Source organism: Barbus barbus, assembly GCF_936440315.1.
Source record: "Barbus barbus genome assembly, chromosome: 7".
Classification (NCBI taxonomy): Eukaryota; Metazoa; Chordata; class Actinopteri; order Cypriniformes; family Cyprinidae; genus Barbus; species Barbus barbus.
Genome location: NC_136735.1, coordinates 29,613,592 through 29,629,236, shown reverse-complemented (window position 1 = coordinate 29,629,236; position 15,645 = coordinate 29,613,592). Strand labels below are relative to the sequence as shown.

At 35.6% G+C, this 15,645-nt stretch overlaps 1 protein-coding gene across 1 annotated transcript; it reads left to right on the top strand.

The window, feature by feature from the left end:
• Nucleotides 1-161: 161 nt before the first annotated feature.
• On the top strand, nucleotides 162-15,641 carry LOC306872386 (serine/threonine-protein kinase/endoribonuclease IRE1-like). The gene is made up of 22 exons (XM_079420911.1): nucleotides 162-507; nucleotides 4,744-4,861; nucleotides 5,066-5,099; nucleotides 5,426-5,498; nucleotides 5,577-5,649; nucleotides 5,925-6,047; nucleotides 6,793-6,897; nucleotides 7,012-7,267; nucleotides 7,472-7,550; nucleotides 7,627-7,780; nucleotides 8,269-8,396; nucleotides 9,148-9,276; nucleotides 9,416-9,629; nucleotides 9,912-10,002; nucleotides 10,082-10,271; nucleotides 10,864-10,963; nucleotides 11,153-11,352; nucleotides 11,523-11,670; nucleotides 11,950-12,077; nucleotides 12,150-12,273; nucleotides 12,445-12,512; nucleotides 13,613-15,641. Exons 1-22 carry the CDS (start codon nucleotides 448-450, stop codon nucleotides 13,781-13,783), a joined length of 2,766 nt encoding a protein of 921 aa, XP_079277037.1. The 5' UTR covers nucleotides 162-447; the 3' UTR covers nucleotides 13,784-15,641.
• Nucleotides 15,642-15,645: the final 4 nt, after the last annotated feature.

The window sequence follows — 15,645 nt, the reverse complement described above, 5'->3', positions numbered from 1 at the left end:
TCTATGTTGAACCTCGAAAGTAAGAGAAAAAATACAGAACGTGTCATCAATTGTCAGAGCCGAGCTGTTATTGTTCCACGTGTTTTAAAATGACATCATGTTTTCTCGAAACTCCGCCTTTCATCTGAGCGCAGCGAGACGCTATTGGTCAGACGCGCTGTCAATCAAACAATCATGGCCGTGCCTTCTAGTTTTCTATTGTAGGCTCTTTGATTTGATCCGTCCCAACGCGGAAATGTGCAATATTTGTTATTATAATATAGGATCAGTTGTCTGGCATGTTACTGAACCGTAGCAGTACCGTAAGTGATTGAGTGAAGTTTTTCCAGTACTTTGTGATAATGGCGTTTTGTTGGAGGAGTTTTGACCTTAGTGTATATTGACTCACTCGGACCGAGAACACGCCGCAGCTTTAACCACAGACACATCTGTCAGATTCAAGGAGAAATGATGGACTGGAGACATTTGCTGCTGTTGTTGCTTAGCTTGGCTGGAAACGTGTCACAGGTAAATAGGGGGGAATGGATCTCATGTGTTTACCACTTCATGTTGCTGGTCAGGGACGGGGATATGTGTTCATCTATTTTTGGCTACTCAGAGGCGGGGGAGGTTCCTGGAATTATAGGCTAATTAAAAATAATAAACAAGATATATAATATTATTATATTATACTATTGTATTATAATTTAAAAAGTAATATAGTGAATTTATTAATAATAATGAAGTGTGCGAGTCGGATTCATATTGGAGAATCGGTTCATTTGAACGAGCCGATTCACAGATTCTTTAGTTTTCGCTCAAAAGTGTCCCTGCGCAGGTTTTAACATTCATTTTATAGTGAGCTAGTTGGTTTTATATTATGGTTTTGATTAGGTACTGTGGGTTTTCTGTACTAAATCTGTGGTAACTATGCCATTTTTGCGAATATTGCATTAAGTTGTATAATGCGATTGATAATACTAAAAAACATTTAACCTGTTAACCCGCATCGGCCCGCGGGCGGGCCGGAAGGGCGTGGTCGGGCGTGGTCGGACTTTTTATTACCTTTGTTTTAGAACAATATTCAATCAATTATCATTAACTATATATCATTTGAAAGCTAAAACACTCAAGATTAACGATGTGAGCTTGTTTTTGAAATCAATACACCAGAGAGGAAAGGGTTAACAGAAATGCTGAAAGACCGGCCATTTAAAATGAACAAAGCGAACCGCAGTACTCACGTTTGATCGCCAATAGCGCTGGTCAGCTCAGACTATTCCAAGACACACCAGCATACATTTCAAGAGAAGGGTCCACTCTTCAAAATGCATCCACTTTTTAATCCAAAACAACGAAAAAATAGGGGAAAACACGATAGATCCTCCTTTGTTTACATAAGCGATTCGAGTTATAGTTATCGATAGCGTCCATTTTCCAATAAATATCGATTATAATTCGTATTCCAGCTTTGAAACGCCATCTATTTCCAGCAGAATCGTCTCTTCCGAGTAAGAATAGCCCTCCCTCGTCTCTCTCCTTCAATCGCAGGAGCTGTTATAACCCGGGACAGTAAGCGCGTCCGTGAATGGGTCAGCGAGGTGTCAATCCGGACACATCACAATAGGGGTGTTTGAACCCAGCCAATGCCTCGCCAGCACAGTTTTGATGGATGGAAGTGTTAGCCAACCACAAGGACGTTTAAAGTGATTGACAGTTTGAATAGTTTACGTAAGATTGTTTAGAGAATAGCTCGGCGTATTGTCCGTGTGTTTTCGTGCGCTCTCGGGTTACGCATGAAGCGTACACATAATGGCGTCGCAGCGCTACACAGACTGGCTATCAGCGAACAGATGTTGTCCAAAGCTCACATCTGAATCTCTCCATCGTGGATCTTCGACTTGAGAAGTGTTTCTGTGGCGTTTGGTGGTGTTTTGGAGGACGTGGGGAGAAAAATGGCTAATTTAGTAACCGAATACGCGCTGAGATCGCTGGGAAGCGTGGATAGCATTAGCACGTAAGTGTCTCCACCCTCCTCTTGAATGTTTATGTGTCTTTATCATGTATTTGCAGCTTTTGTTTCATGTTAGCTGTTTTAGATTCTAAAAATGACAACGGAGAGGGATAATATGAGGGGATTACATGAGTTTTGTTCGTGTGGGTGGGTGGGTGTGTTTGTTTGTGGGTATGTCCCGGTTATTGTGTGTGTGTGCGTGCGCGCGTGTGTGTGTGTGTGTGCGCGTGTGTGTGTGTGTGTGTGTGTACAAAATGTAAACAGTGTTGCAAGTTTGATTTGTTTTGCTTACACACTTTCTCACTCTTTTTCTCTCACTCTTCCCTGTCTTTTCAGAGGTCTGGTGAATCCAGATGGTCAGAAAAAAAACCATTTTAGTGGCTGCTAGAGCGTCTTCCTCCACTGTAAATACTGTAAATAGTTTTTTTTTTTTTTATTATTTAGTAATATTAGTAATAGTAATCTATTACTATATTAGTAAAATAGTAATATTCATAATATTCACCATATAAAATAAATAAAAAATACAAATGTTGTAAAAACAATGTATTTTGCATGTTTTGTGTTTTCACTAGTTCAAAAATGATCAAATCTGTTTTGGTTCACTGTTTTCATTATTGGAATTGTTCAGAATAAAGACTGTTTAGTTATGTTCAAATTCTGAAATAGTTTTGTGTTTTTTTGTGGTTTCATTGGTAGAGCAGTTCTGAATTGATATACATATGTAGTATGCAGTGTCTTATGGAGTCTCTAAATAGCATTTTTGAAAGGATTCCTAGACTTTTCTTGAAATAAAATATCCAAATGACTTTTCCAAAGCTTTTCTTGAAATGAAATACCATAAAGATGTACTTTCTGTAAGTCTTTACCTATAAAAAATTTATTATTTCATATTTTATTTCAGGAAATATTTAGGCGTTTTTTTTCAAAAATGCCATTTGTAGACTAACCAAATGACTAAATGAGTCAGCACTACAAATGCTGTTCAGAAATAGTTTTTTATTGTGTGTTTTGGTGAGCAGAGCAGTTCTGAATTGATATACATATATGTATTATGTAGTTTTGACTCATTTGGACATTTGTTTACAAAGTGTCTATTTGGGGTCTCCAAATGGCTTTTTTGAAAGGACGCCTAGATTTTTTTTAAATAAAAGCTTACAGAAACTACATTTTTGGGAGTATCATCCTCAAATTTGAATCAAAACATGGTCAGATGTTCAGCTTTATCTTTATGGTGTTTTCAGGCCTTTGGCATGAAAGTCTCATCCATTTTTCCCTTAGTGAGCTTCATTAAAACATATCGCGAGTCAATTTCATGTATATTTTACCTTGTTTTACTCTATTGCTATACTAATTTTGAGTTATTATGACTCTAGAGTAACAAAGGATCAAGTGTCTAGTTTCAAACAACACCAGATTTTTAAATATAGACCTTAGGGTTCAAGAGCTACAGACATTTTTATTTGGTTATATCGTTTTTTACAAAATGCTCAAAAATAGGGGCGCAGGGTAACAGGTTAAATTAAATTAAATAATTATACTACTATTATTTTTCCTTATATTGTTAACTACATTATATCTGCCTCACAGCTTTATTCCTAAACAAAATTATCCAGTGCAGTCGAGTGCTTTGATAATTTGTGACTCGTTTCGACCGGATCATTATCATTAATGTTCTCAAAAGACCGATTCATTCATAATGTGAGCGATTCAAGCAACACGTTTGGAAGAAGCTGGAAACACAACCCTATTAACTGAGTTTTTTAAGATCATTTCAATTCGTATTCTTACAATAGTGTCGTATTACCCGAGCCTGAGCACGAGACCTGCATAGGCGCGCGCTTAATAGGCTTTGTGCTGGAGAGCTCGCGCAATCCATGATGCATTGTTCCCAGAGCGGATGCATGTGTGTTATAACAAGAATAGTGAGTTTTAATTTAGGCTATGTGGTGCTATATGAACATTTCTTTTAATCACTTACTGGCCAATAATGTTTGCAGGTTTAGTTTGACCTGAGGTAATAATACCACTGTCCTTTATGCCCTCTGGATGAATAATTGAACATGTAAAACATTGTATCCCCTCAAATTAATAATGACTGTATGCTTTAATGAAATAACAGCCTAATTATGTCATCCTACAAGTAAATTTGATACCTTTCGTACTGGTGTATTTTAGTGGAGCAAGACAGTTTTGCAATATTTCTGCACGTTCTACACAGTGAACTTTATAATACATTACAGGGTGGATATGGAGTCAGTAGGGGGTTATATAAATTAAAATTAAAAACATGCATAATACTGTTGAGTGATATTCACTCATTCAAAATTGTAATTCTCAGTCATGTAATGTCAGGCAGTTTTTTTTGGTAAATATAGGAGTGGCATTACAAAGAAGGATATTCTGGTTAATAGTCATTGACTGTTAACCATGCTCTGTAACACAAACACACACAAACCTCTGAAGCTATCTTAGCTCGTATAGACATGGTTTTTCGTAAATAACATATTTGCTATATTAAATGAGTCTGACTCTTACAGACATGTTGGCATTATTAGATTTAAAGCTAAACGTGATTTAAAAAATGTTGGCCTTCACAAGTATAGCCAAAACACACACACACACACTCAGTCAGTCAGTCTGAAGAGAACACACTGTGGGTATTTCCGGAGACATATCAGGTAGCAATTAGTTTTAAATAGTCTGTGATCTGCGGTGTGCTGTGTGAAATGGTGTTTTACTGGTTTCAGTGTGAGGGAGGAAGTTCAGTCTCTCTCCCAGAATCCCTGCTCTTTGTTTCTACACTGGATGGAAGTCTGCATGCCGTCAGTAAACAGACAGGAGACATCAAATGGACACTAAAGGAAGGTGTGTGTGCATGCATGTATGTGCATTATGACAAATTATGAAAAAACAATGTTATAATGTTGTAGTGCTGTTTTGTAGCATTAAGACAAACATTTTGTTGATACAAAATTATTCCATGATATACTTTTAAGAGTAGTGTAATTATTGTAGTATTATTATCTGCCAAACAACTTCCATAACCATTTCACTCTCTCTCTCTTCTAGATCCCATCATACAGGTTCCTGCCTATTTCCAAGAGTAAGTGTTTAACAGCTTCAGAAACTAAATGAATGTACATTACTACACGTTTAGGGTCAGTAAGATTTTATAAAATGTTAATAAAAAAATAAATAAATCTTACTCACCCCATACATTTGAAAGATAGTATCTTGGTCAAAATGGAATAACTTGCTTTTTCTCTGAAACAACATTCTTCCTCACTTAAGCCATACAGACTATTGGATACTATTACCAATAGCCAATAAAATAATTTAGTGATTGTTTTAAAATTGCATTCAGGTCTCACACAATTCTGGTATGTAATTCCCACTTTTATGATCCAACTTGTCTGTTTCCTCTTGTAGGCCAGGCTTTTTACCGGATCCCAATGATGGCAGTCTGTATGTACTAGGAGGCAAGCGCAAAGAGGGTCTGATGGTGAGTGTCATTCGAAGGGGTGTGAGTGTGTTTGTCAGAGAGTTACAGCTCAGTCATTTATATGAATCTTCTCTGCAGAAACTCCCGTTCACTATTCCAGAACTGGTCCAGTCTTCTCCCTGCAGGAGCTCTGATGGGGTTCTCTACACTGGTAATGTCAAACATGTTTGTAATGTTTTTGGTGAAATCAGTGTTTGATATATGTATTTTGTGGTAACGGAGGTTTCTCATGGACATTTTGTTTTTGAACACAGTGATGTCCAGCTCAGTGTGATCTTTTAAAAACTGTGAAAATTAATAAAAGCTTGAAAGTCATGGATATACCAGTTTTGCTAAGCGAAACACTGATAGCATGGTCATACAATGATCTGTGAAAAGCTCCATGGCCTTGCACACTCTCGTTTATTGTATTGTGTATTTTCCCAGGGAAAAAACAGGACACTTGGTTTGTGGTTGATCCTCAGACAGGTGAAAAGCAGACGAGTCTGAGCACCTCCTCTTCAGACTCCATTTGCCCTTCTGCCCCTCTGCTGTACATTGGTCGCACAGGTCCGAACACGCATACGTGAACCTTCTCTTTATTATAATTAAGTCATTCTGTACACATGTATATATGTAATACACACACATACATTTTTTTGAAAGAAAGAAATAAAAAAAAAAAGTGAGAGTAAATACAAAAATGGGTTTTTTTAATTACGTGTGTTAAACAACAGTTGTTGTTTTTTTCCAACATTAGTAATAATAAGAAATGTTTCATGCGCTGCAAATCAGCATATTAGATTGATTTCTGAAGGATCATGTGACACTGAAGACTGGAGTAATGATGCTGAAAACTGAAGAGTTTATTTGCAAAAACAGATAATTCAGCTTTTTTCAAATTTCAAAAATCATGATTTTTATTATGTTATCATGTTTTTATTGTGTTAGTTAGCTGTATAATGTTTTTAGTTATTTTTACTGCAGTTTAATTGAGATTAATTGGAACGCTCAATGAAAAACATGATTTTTGAAAATAGTTAAAAAAGTTATCTGTTTTTGCAAATGAACACTTCAGTTATTTTTTTTTAAATATATACAAATTAAAAATATAAATAAATATATATATATATATATATATATATATATAATATTTGTTTCAATTGTAATAATATTTCACAATATTACTGTTTTATCAAATTAATGCAGCCATGGTGAGCATAAAATTCTTGTTTCAAAAACTAAAAATTCTTACCGAACTCAAACTTTTGATTGGTTGGTTATGTGATGCATGTATCCACATGTATGTCTGCAGAATATATGATCACCATGTATGATACAAAGACTCAGGAACTCCGCTGGAATGCCACCTACAACGACTACTCCGCGCCTCTCTATGATGGGAAAAAATATGAATATAGTAGGTCCTTCACTACACATGCACAGATTTTACAAGCCAGTCTATTGAATTTGTGAATGCGTAAGTATGTTGTTTTTGGATTTCATCACATTTGAGTGCGTCTGTGAATCACAGAGATGTCACACTTTGCATCCAGCGGGGACGGTCTGGTGGTTACGGTGGATCGGGACTCTGGTGAGGTGTTGTGGATGCAGAAGTTCGATTCTCCAGTGGCAGGGTTTTATTTATGGAGTCAGGACAGTCTGCGGCGAGCTCCTCATCTGACAGTCGCAACAGAAACCCTGCGTTACCTGACCTTCACACAGTCCCACACCATGAAGTGGACCTACCAGTTCACAAAGGAGAACCACAGCACTAAGACTCAGCTAGTGTAAGACATTAGTCTTTAAAAACCCATTTATTTAAAGGGATAATTCACCACCACCCATCATTTTGTCATCGTTTACTCACCCTTGCGTGCCAAACCTGTATGCCTTAAAAGGCAATTAACTATAAAACAAATCAAGTGATGATTACCTTATTATAAAGTAATATTTTTAAGTAATTATGTATTCATGTGTGCATATTTTCATAGTCCTACTCTCTATGTTGGCAAGACGGACTCTCATCTGTATGCTTCTACCTCTCTCGTGCACAAAGGTGTGGCAATAGTGGTAAGTTCTGCTATCCATTTTTCTAAACCAACAGTAAAACTTCCTTCTTAAGAACTACATCCTGTTCCCATGGCAGCCAAAAGGTCTTACACTTGCACACATTGAGGGGCCAATCACCGCTGGCGTCACAATGGGTAATGGGCGGCCCGAGTGTGAGATCACGCCCAGCACTGATGTTAAATATCCACCAGGAAGCAGCAATTCCCTGCAGAATCAGTGGCTGCTGATTGGTACAGTCAACACTTTTGCACATTTATCTTCATATATGTACAGACACTCTAAATCTTGCTCACTTACATTATTATGTGTACGTCAAGATGCATGCATGTGCAATGCTACAACACCCACAGTTTAAATTCTAGTTCAGTAGTTTCAGAAGTGAGGTTTGTACAGTATATTTGAGAAAAATAAGCCCTAAAACTGCTTTAAAACAGTGGTGTATCTCTGTAAATGGTTATTTTTTTAATTCAGAAACATATTATAATCAAGATTTAATTTAAAAATAATTAATTAAAAAACATTTATATTATATTATTATATTATACATTTTGACTCTGTGTTTAACAATGTAGTTAAATAAATATAAAAATGAAATTCTAAAGAAAGAGCATTTACAAATTGCATTTCTTAATGTTTATTGAATCAGTATCAGTTCTGTTTTTAGAAAGACTGTATTATATTTATGCATATGTAGCTTAATCCGTGTGTGTGTGAGTAGGTCACCATGAAGTCCCTCCTTTGGCTCACACCACCATGTTGAGAGATTTCCCAGAGAACCTGCAGCGCTCTGGTGATGTCATCCCACCCCGAGGTTCTGGTTCTTCTTTCCGTTCTCCCTCTCACCCAGTGAGTCCAATGCACAATTCACTCAGAAATTAAAAAAAGTCTTGCCATTTATTCACCTCCATGTTGTTCAAAGCCTTCATTGTTATTTATTTTATTAAAACACATAAAGTTATATTTTGCTTAATGTTTACACTGCTATTTTTCATAGAATGTCAAAAAAACATAAAAGTTAACTATACATAAAAGTACCATAGAAGTAATCTATGCAACTTTTGCCATCAATATGCACATTTATGCATTTATCAGAAGCTTTTATCCAGAGCAACTTACAAAATAGAAACAAAGACAATTTATCAAGAACCCAACAATATTCGTAATATGCAATGGCAGTTTTATTTGCTACACCACATAAGGATGCAGTTTAGAGAAGAGGAGAATGTGTGAATGTGCATTAGTTTAAGGGTGTGGGGTGGTTAAGTACTTGCAGAGGAGGTGTGTCTAAGTTATTCACAGAAAATCTTACTTAGCTCTGACACCTTGATATTGTGATTTATTGTTTTTATAATGGCTATTTCCATGTAACAAACTATACGGAGGAAAGTACTGTATTAAGCTAAGTGGGGGATTAACAAATGTTAAATGTTGGGAGCTGTACTGTACATTCCTCAAAGAAATTGTTAAATAAATTGAAATTCAGAAGACGGTGTCTATAACAACTTTTTAAATGTTTGTAGGCCGTTGAATCTCATGCTTGATGAAATTGCAAGCGTTCCTAACAGCCAAGTACAAACTTGTCTTCTTGTGTTTACAGTTGCCTCCAGTAACAAAGCACAGCTCCTCCCCTGTGTTGCCAGACTCCTTGACCTCTGACCCCATGACCGTGCTGGTGGTGACACTGCTGCTGGGAGCATGGATTGCCTTCCTGCTAACATACAAAAGGGTTTGTAGTAGAGAGTGTATTTTGAATATTTATAATATACATATATATATGTATATAAATATAAATTATATTTATATACGTATGTACATAATATAAATAAACAGGCATAAAAACTGTTTGTTTTTCTCTTTTTGATCAGTCTGTCAAAAAATCCCAAAGACCTGAAGAGCCAGTGGACTCTAACCCTCTGCTGGTGTTGACCAATCAGAGCGCTAACACAGAACCCAGTGCTCCGCCCTCAACCTCATCTTACAACAACAACCTCCATTCAGAGAAGACTAGTTCTGTGGCATCCAATCAAACTCAGCCATTCTCAAGCAAAGACTCAATAACGACAGCTGGCCAATCACAGAGTACAGAAACTATTCTACCTCCATATCAACTTTGAGCCTTAACACAAAAACAAATTTCTGCATAAATCCAATTAAATCCAAACTATTCTTACTATACAAAATTGTTGCTTTTACAACTGATTATAAGAATGATTTTGTTAAAGAATTATTTTCTGATTAATTCACACCAAAATTAGTTCTGCTTTATATTTCATGAATGAACCCCATTATATGTTGCTCACTATAATTTAAGCCTTTAGATATTTGTGTTTTTTAAAATGGTATTTAACTCATATTCTTCAGGTGATCAGCCTGACGTTGTGGAAGTTGGTAAAATCTCTTTCAGTCCTGCTGAGGTGTTGGGCCATGGGACAGAGGGAACCTTTGTGTTCCAGTGAGTTATAATGGATTGTAATAATAGTTTGGTTGGTTGGTTGTTCTTTACCTTTAATTCACTGGTGTTATACATGCAGGGGTAATTTTGACGGCCGGCGTGTGGCGGTAAAGCGTATCCTTCCAGAGTGTGTGGAGTTTGCAGAGCGAGAGGTTCAGCTCCTCCGTGAATCAGACGAGCATCCCAACGTCATCCGTTACTTCTGCACAGAGCGGGACAGACAGTTCACTTACATCGCCATAGAGCTGTGTGCTGCTACACTCCAGCAGGTGTGTCTCTGTGAATGTGTGTGTGTTACAATATGAAAGTTACTCATTTTTAGTTATTTTGTTTGTCATGTTTATTGGTTTTTATTTTTATTTTTAGTAATTGGTATACTTTCTTAACATGCTTTTGAATACATTTCTAATTCAAGTTTTTTAAGTTTAAGTTTTTCATCAACATTTATATTTCACTTTATTTCAGCTTTATTTGAGTTATCAAAAAACACTTAAAATTTTTTAATTAGAAATAACTAACAAAAATGAGTGAGATTTAGGCTTCAATTTTAAGATGCATTCTCTGACAAATATACACCATTTTTAATTTGTAAAGATGCTTTAAGGATTTAGATATTTCTACAAAAAAGCAAGACAAAAACTATGATTATGAATAAGACTTTTGCAATATGCCACTACTAAAACAATATTCTTACTGTACTGTATTTACTATTTTCTAGCTGTATAACAACATTTGTTATTCCTTTTCATTAATAATATTCATTAGTAATATTAATATTAGGATAATCAACTCTAATTTCAGCTGTATAATAACTGATTTGTTTCCATGCACCCTGATTGGGTTTTTCTATTTTGTATGTAGTATGTGGAGGACCCAAGCTGTCCTTATTCAGACCTGAACCCAGTGTCCCTGCTGGACCAGACCATGTGTGGCCTCAGTCACCTGCACTCCCTCAATATCGGTGAGTCGTCACTATTGCCATAGCAATGATTCTAATCATAACTTCCTTCCTGTAACTTCTTAAAAAATGCACATGGTGGTATTGCGTTGCACTAATGTTTATTAATTGTACCTGGATGTTGACGGCATACATGCATTCAAGCGGACGGACCCACCGTCATTTGTAATTACGTGCCCCTCTCGTATTCAGTTCACAGGGATTTAAAGCCACGGAATATTTTGCTCTCTCTCCCGGGGGCATTGGGTCGAGTCCGGGCAGTGATCTCAGATTTCGGCTTGTGTAAGAAGCTTCCAGATGGTCACCATAGTTTCAGCCTACGCTCTGGAATACCAGGAACTGAAGGCTGGATTGCCCCTGAATTACTCATAAATGCTCCAAAAGGGAACCCTGTATGTCCAGTAAACATGCACACAGACACGCACGTAACATGTTCAGTTTAAAAAACAGATACTGTGGTCTCTTAAATATTTAAAAACTCACTAAATAAGATATATTCTGTATAAGTTTCCTACAAGTCTCCTGTATAAGTCTCCTTTCACCTCTGTTTTTCTGACTTTAGACAAGTGCAGTGGACATATTTTCGGCTGGATGTGTGTTTTACTTTGTGACGTCCAAAGGACAGCATCCGTTTGGTGACACTCTGCGGCGTCAAGCTAATATCCTCTCTGGAGTCTATAACCTCGATCACTTTTTGGAGTATATACATGGTTTGTGCATGCATTAATTTATCAATGCATGTGTACTTTCTGCTTCAGAAGTGTCTGATTTTGTGTAGCCATTATTATCATGGAGATAAATGTAGAATTTTTTTTTTTTTTGAGAATAAAACCATATTATTTAGCAATTTTTAGCATCAACGAATAACTATGTGGTTTGGCTGATTAATAGGTTTCAATTAATAAATTAAGTCAAAAATTTCATCAGTTATGTGTATGTACTGAAAAACTCATATTTGAATAGCTTCCTAAAGTTTTTGGTGTTTGTAGGGGATGTGATTGGCAGAGATCTGATTGAGCGGATGATCAGTGCTGAACCAGAAACCCGTCCTTCAGCAGCGTCTGTCCTCAAACATCCCTTCTTCTGGAGCCCAGAGAAACAACTGCAGTTCTTTCAGGTGTGTGTTTGTGTGTGCTCATTGAAGGGTCTAGTGAGAAAGCGCAGTGCTGAAGTTGTTCTTTGGCTCTAGGATGTCAGTGACAGAATAGAGAAGGAGCCGGCAGACAGCGCTATAGTGGCCCATCTGGAGAACTCTGGCAGATCTGTCGTAAGAACCAACTGGAGGATGCACATATCAGCACCACTGCAGGCTGGTAAGCACTGCCAATTACCATTACAAAAAATACTGTAACATTTTTATTTTATAGAAATATTGAATAAAATGTGGAATGTTTTAAGGTGTATGAAATGAAAAATGTTTAAATTCATGGTTTTTCATATGTATATATTTGCATGTCTAATATAAAACTATCTCCATCTGGCAGATCTTAGAAAATTTCGCACATATAAAGGAAACTCTGTGAGAGACCTACTTAGAGCAATGAGAAATAAAGTAAGTGTTTATGTGTTTTTAAATATGAAATGTTTTGCATACAAAAGTGAGTAATCAAAAAAGAAAAATTCATATTGCACTAATAATATAATAAATATAATATAATATGTGACCCTGGACCACAAAACCAGTCTTAAGTCGCTGGGGTATATTTGTAGCAATAGCCAAAAATACATTGTATGGGTCAAAATTATAGATTTTTCTTTTATGCCAAAAATCATTAGGATATTAAGTAAAGATCATGTTCCATGAAGATATTTTGTAAATTTCCTACTGTAAATATATAAAAACTTCATTTTTGATATGTAATATGAATAGCTAAGAACTTAATTTGGACAACTATAAAGGTGATTTTCTCAATATTTAGATTTATTGTCCGATCATAACAAACATATATCAACGGAAACTTATTTATTCAGCTTTCAATGATGTATAAATCTCAATTTTGAATAATTGACCGTTATGACTGGTTTTGTGGTCCATGGTCACATATAATGTAATATAATATAATATATACACTAGTATTAAAAAGAGGTCTGTAAGATTTTTAAAATGTTATTGAAAGAACTTGAAAAACTTGATCAAACATACAGTAACAACAGTTATATTGTGAAATATTATTACAATTTAAAATAACTATTTTCTGTTAAACTGCTTTAATATATTGTAAAATGTAATTGATTCCTATGATGACCAATATGAATTTTCACCTTCACTTTTAACCTATTTAATCAATCCTTGCTGAAAAAAAACTATTAATTTCTTTAAAAAAATATTCTTAGTGACACTAAACTTTTGAATGGTTATAATATAATATAATCAATATAAAGTTTGGGGTTTAATGTTTTAATGTTTACAGCTCTAATGCTCATCAAGGCTGTATTTATTTGATAGAAAATACAGTAAAGATACAGAAATATTAAAAAAATATTCATACAAATTATTATTCTATTTTAATATATTTTAAAATGTAATTTATACATCTGTAGGCAAAGCTGAATTTTCACCTTCAATTTAATGAGTACTTGCTGAATAATAACTTGTGAACAGTAATATAATATAATATGATACCTAACATTTCTTCTGATGTTTTTCAATAGAAACATCATTATCATGAGCTCCCACCAGAGGTTCAGACAGCTCTTGGTGAGGTCCCCGATGGCTTTGTGGCATATTTTACCTCCCGTTTCCCCCGGTTACTGCTTCACACGCATTCAGCGCTTAGCATCTGTGCCCCCGAGAGACTCTTTCACCCATACTACCACCACTGAACATCCACAGAGACATGCTTGTTTGTTCCTACACTGGACTAAAGAGGAAAAGTAAGATCCTTGAGGATTCAACTAAACACTGTCGATGTATACATCTGTACTTCAGAACTGTGAGCACATTTCGTTGTAGAACACTACTGACAATTTTCTCCTAAACATCCTACTGGACTTGCTGAATGCAACTGAAAGTTTTTTATGCTTTTACAGAAACCGGTTTTATAGGTTAGATTAACCAAACAAGTTACTGAGTGTATTAATGGGCTTTTACAGAGCTGCCATTGTTTGCTGCTGGTTTTATCATGTCAACCAAATAGCGAAGAAATAAAAAGGCCATATTTTCTGACGAGTTGACATCAGCCAGTAGATTGGCATATGCTCTACCATTTCTGTCAGTTTGTTTATTTTAATTCTGACTTTTAACGCACAAGATTACTGAATCGCGAACTACTTATATTCTTAATAGGTAGAAAGTTAAATATTTTCAAGATTCAAGATTTTATTTGTCACATACACAATTATACAGAGTATAACCAGCAGTGAAATGTAGGTGTTCATAATAAAGACATAGTTTCTTAAAGGGATAGTTCACCACAAAAGTTTCATAAAGGGGTGAAAAAAAAGTATCAATGTGGTCCATCTTGTGCACGATTTTCATATTCAGTAACTTTGTGTGAGAAACAAATAATGAAATTTGGGTGAACTATACCTTCAGCAAAGGTTACATGCTTAAAGTATGATAAAAGCCAGCAAGACATCCATTGATATTTGCAGATATATGACGATATTTGATAATTAGTGGACTCAAAACAACAACAACAAAAAAATACTAGTTTGTCTGTCATATTGTACACCACGTGTGCATATGTATTTGTGTGAATCAGATACATTGGGACTGGGATTTTTTTTCTTTTGATTTTGCTTTGTGTGGTTTTAATTGCAGCTTCGTGCTACATTTCTGGGTCTTTTATCCTCCACCGCTCATCGCAGCTTCATCCTCATCTCTCAGTGTTACAGCTTTAAAACCAAATATTGTGAAGTGTTTTACAGCCTGCTGTACATTAGTTTTATACTGCTTGTTTAAAAAAAAAATTTTTTATAAATTGAGAATTTTTGCCACTGGAAATATTCACTGAATGTGGAAATACTATTGCCTGTTTTTCTACCCAGTGAAGATTAAATGTATTTGCCAAAAGAAATCTTTGAAACTATTTGTGGCACAGATCAAAACCTGTTATACTCGATTCAGATGAATGTTATGGATTTCCATTGCACAAAATACTGATTATTTCAGGTGGTATCGACATACTGTGTTGATTACAAGTTACTTCAAAAACACCATGGTATTACCATTATCTAAAATATTTTAACACTAAAAATGAAACCTTTTTATACTGACTTTGTGTCCTGCAAAACACTTTGGACAGTGATATAATCTTGTTTTGAGAATAAAACAAAACCCTAAATAAACTCTAAATTCAAGCATTTAACTACATTTTCACGGCCGTTGAATCTAGGGATGTTTTGTTGTAGGTTGCTGATAATGATAAATCAGTCAGCTCATCTAGTCCATTATGTTGTAGCAAGCTGTTATCGTGCAAATGCACTTAATGTTTAAATCATCTGTCAGCTTTGTGATTAATAAAAGTGGTCTTCTTGGTGACAGATGCAAATGGCAAGCTCAAATACAAGATTTGTTCCTGTGCACAGTGGCAATGTAAATAAACACTTCCAATGAGGACATTAAAGTGACATTTCATCAAGATGTAGTGAAGCAAGTACCTGTAATCTTCCTCATGGTTTTCACCCGAACATTGTTGTATTTGCACATGCTTCCTTTAATACAGAAAACATGCAATATGTTT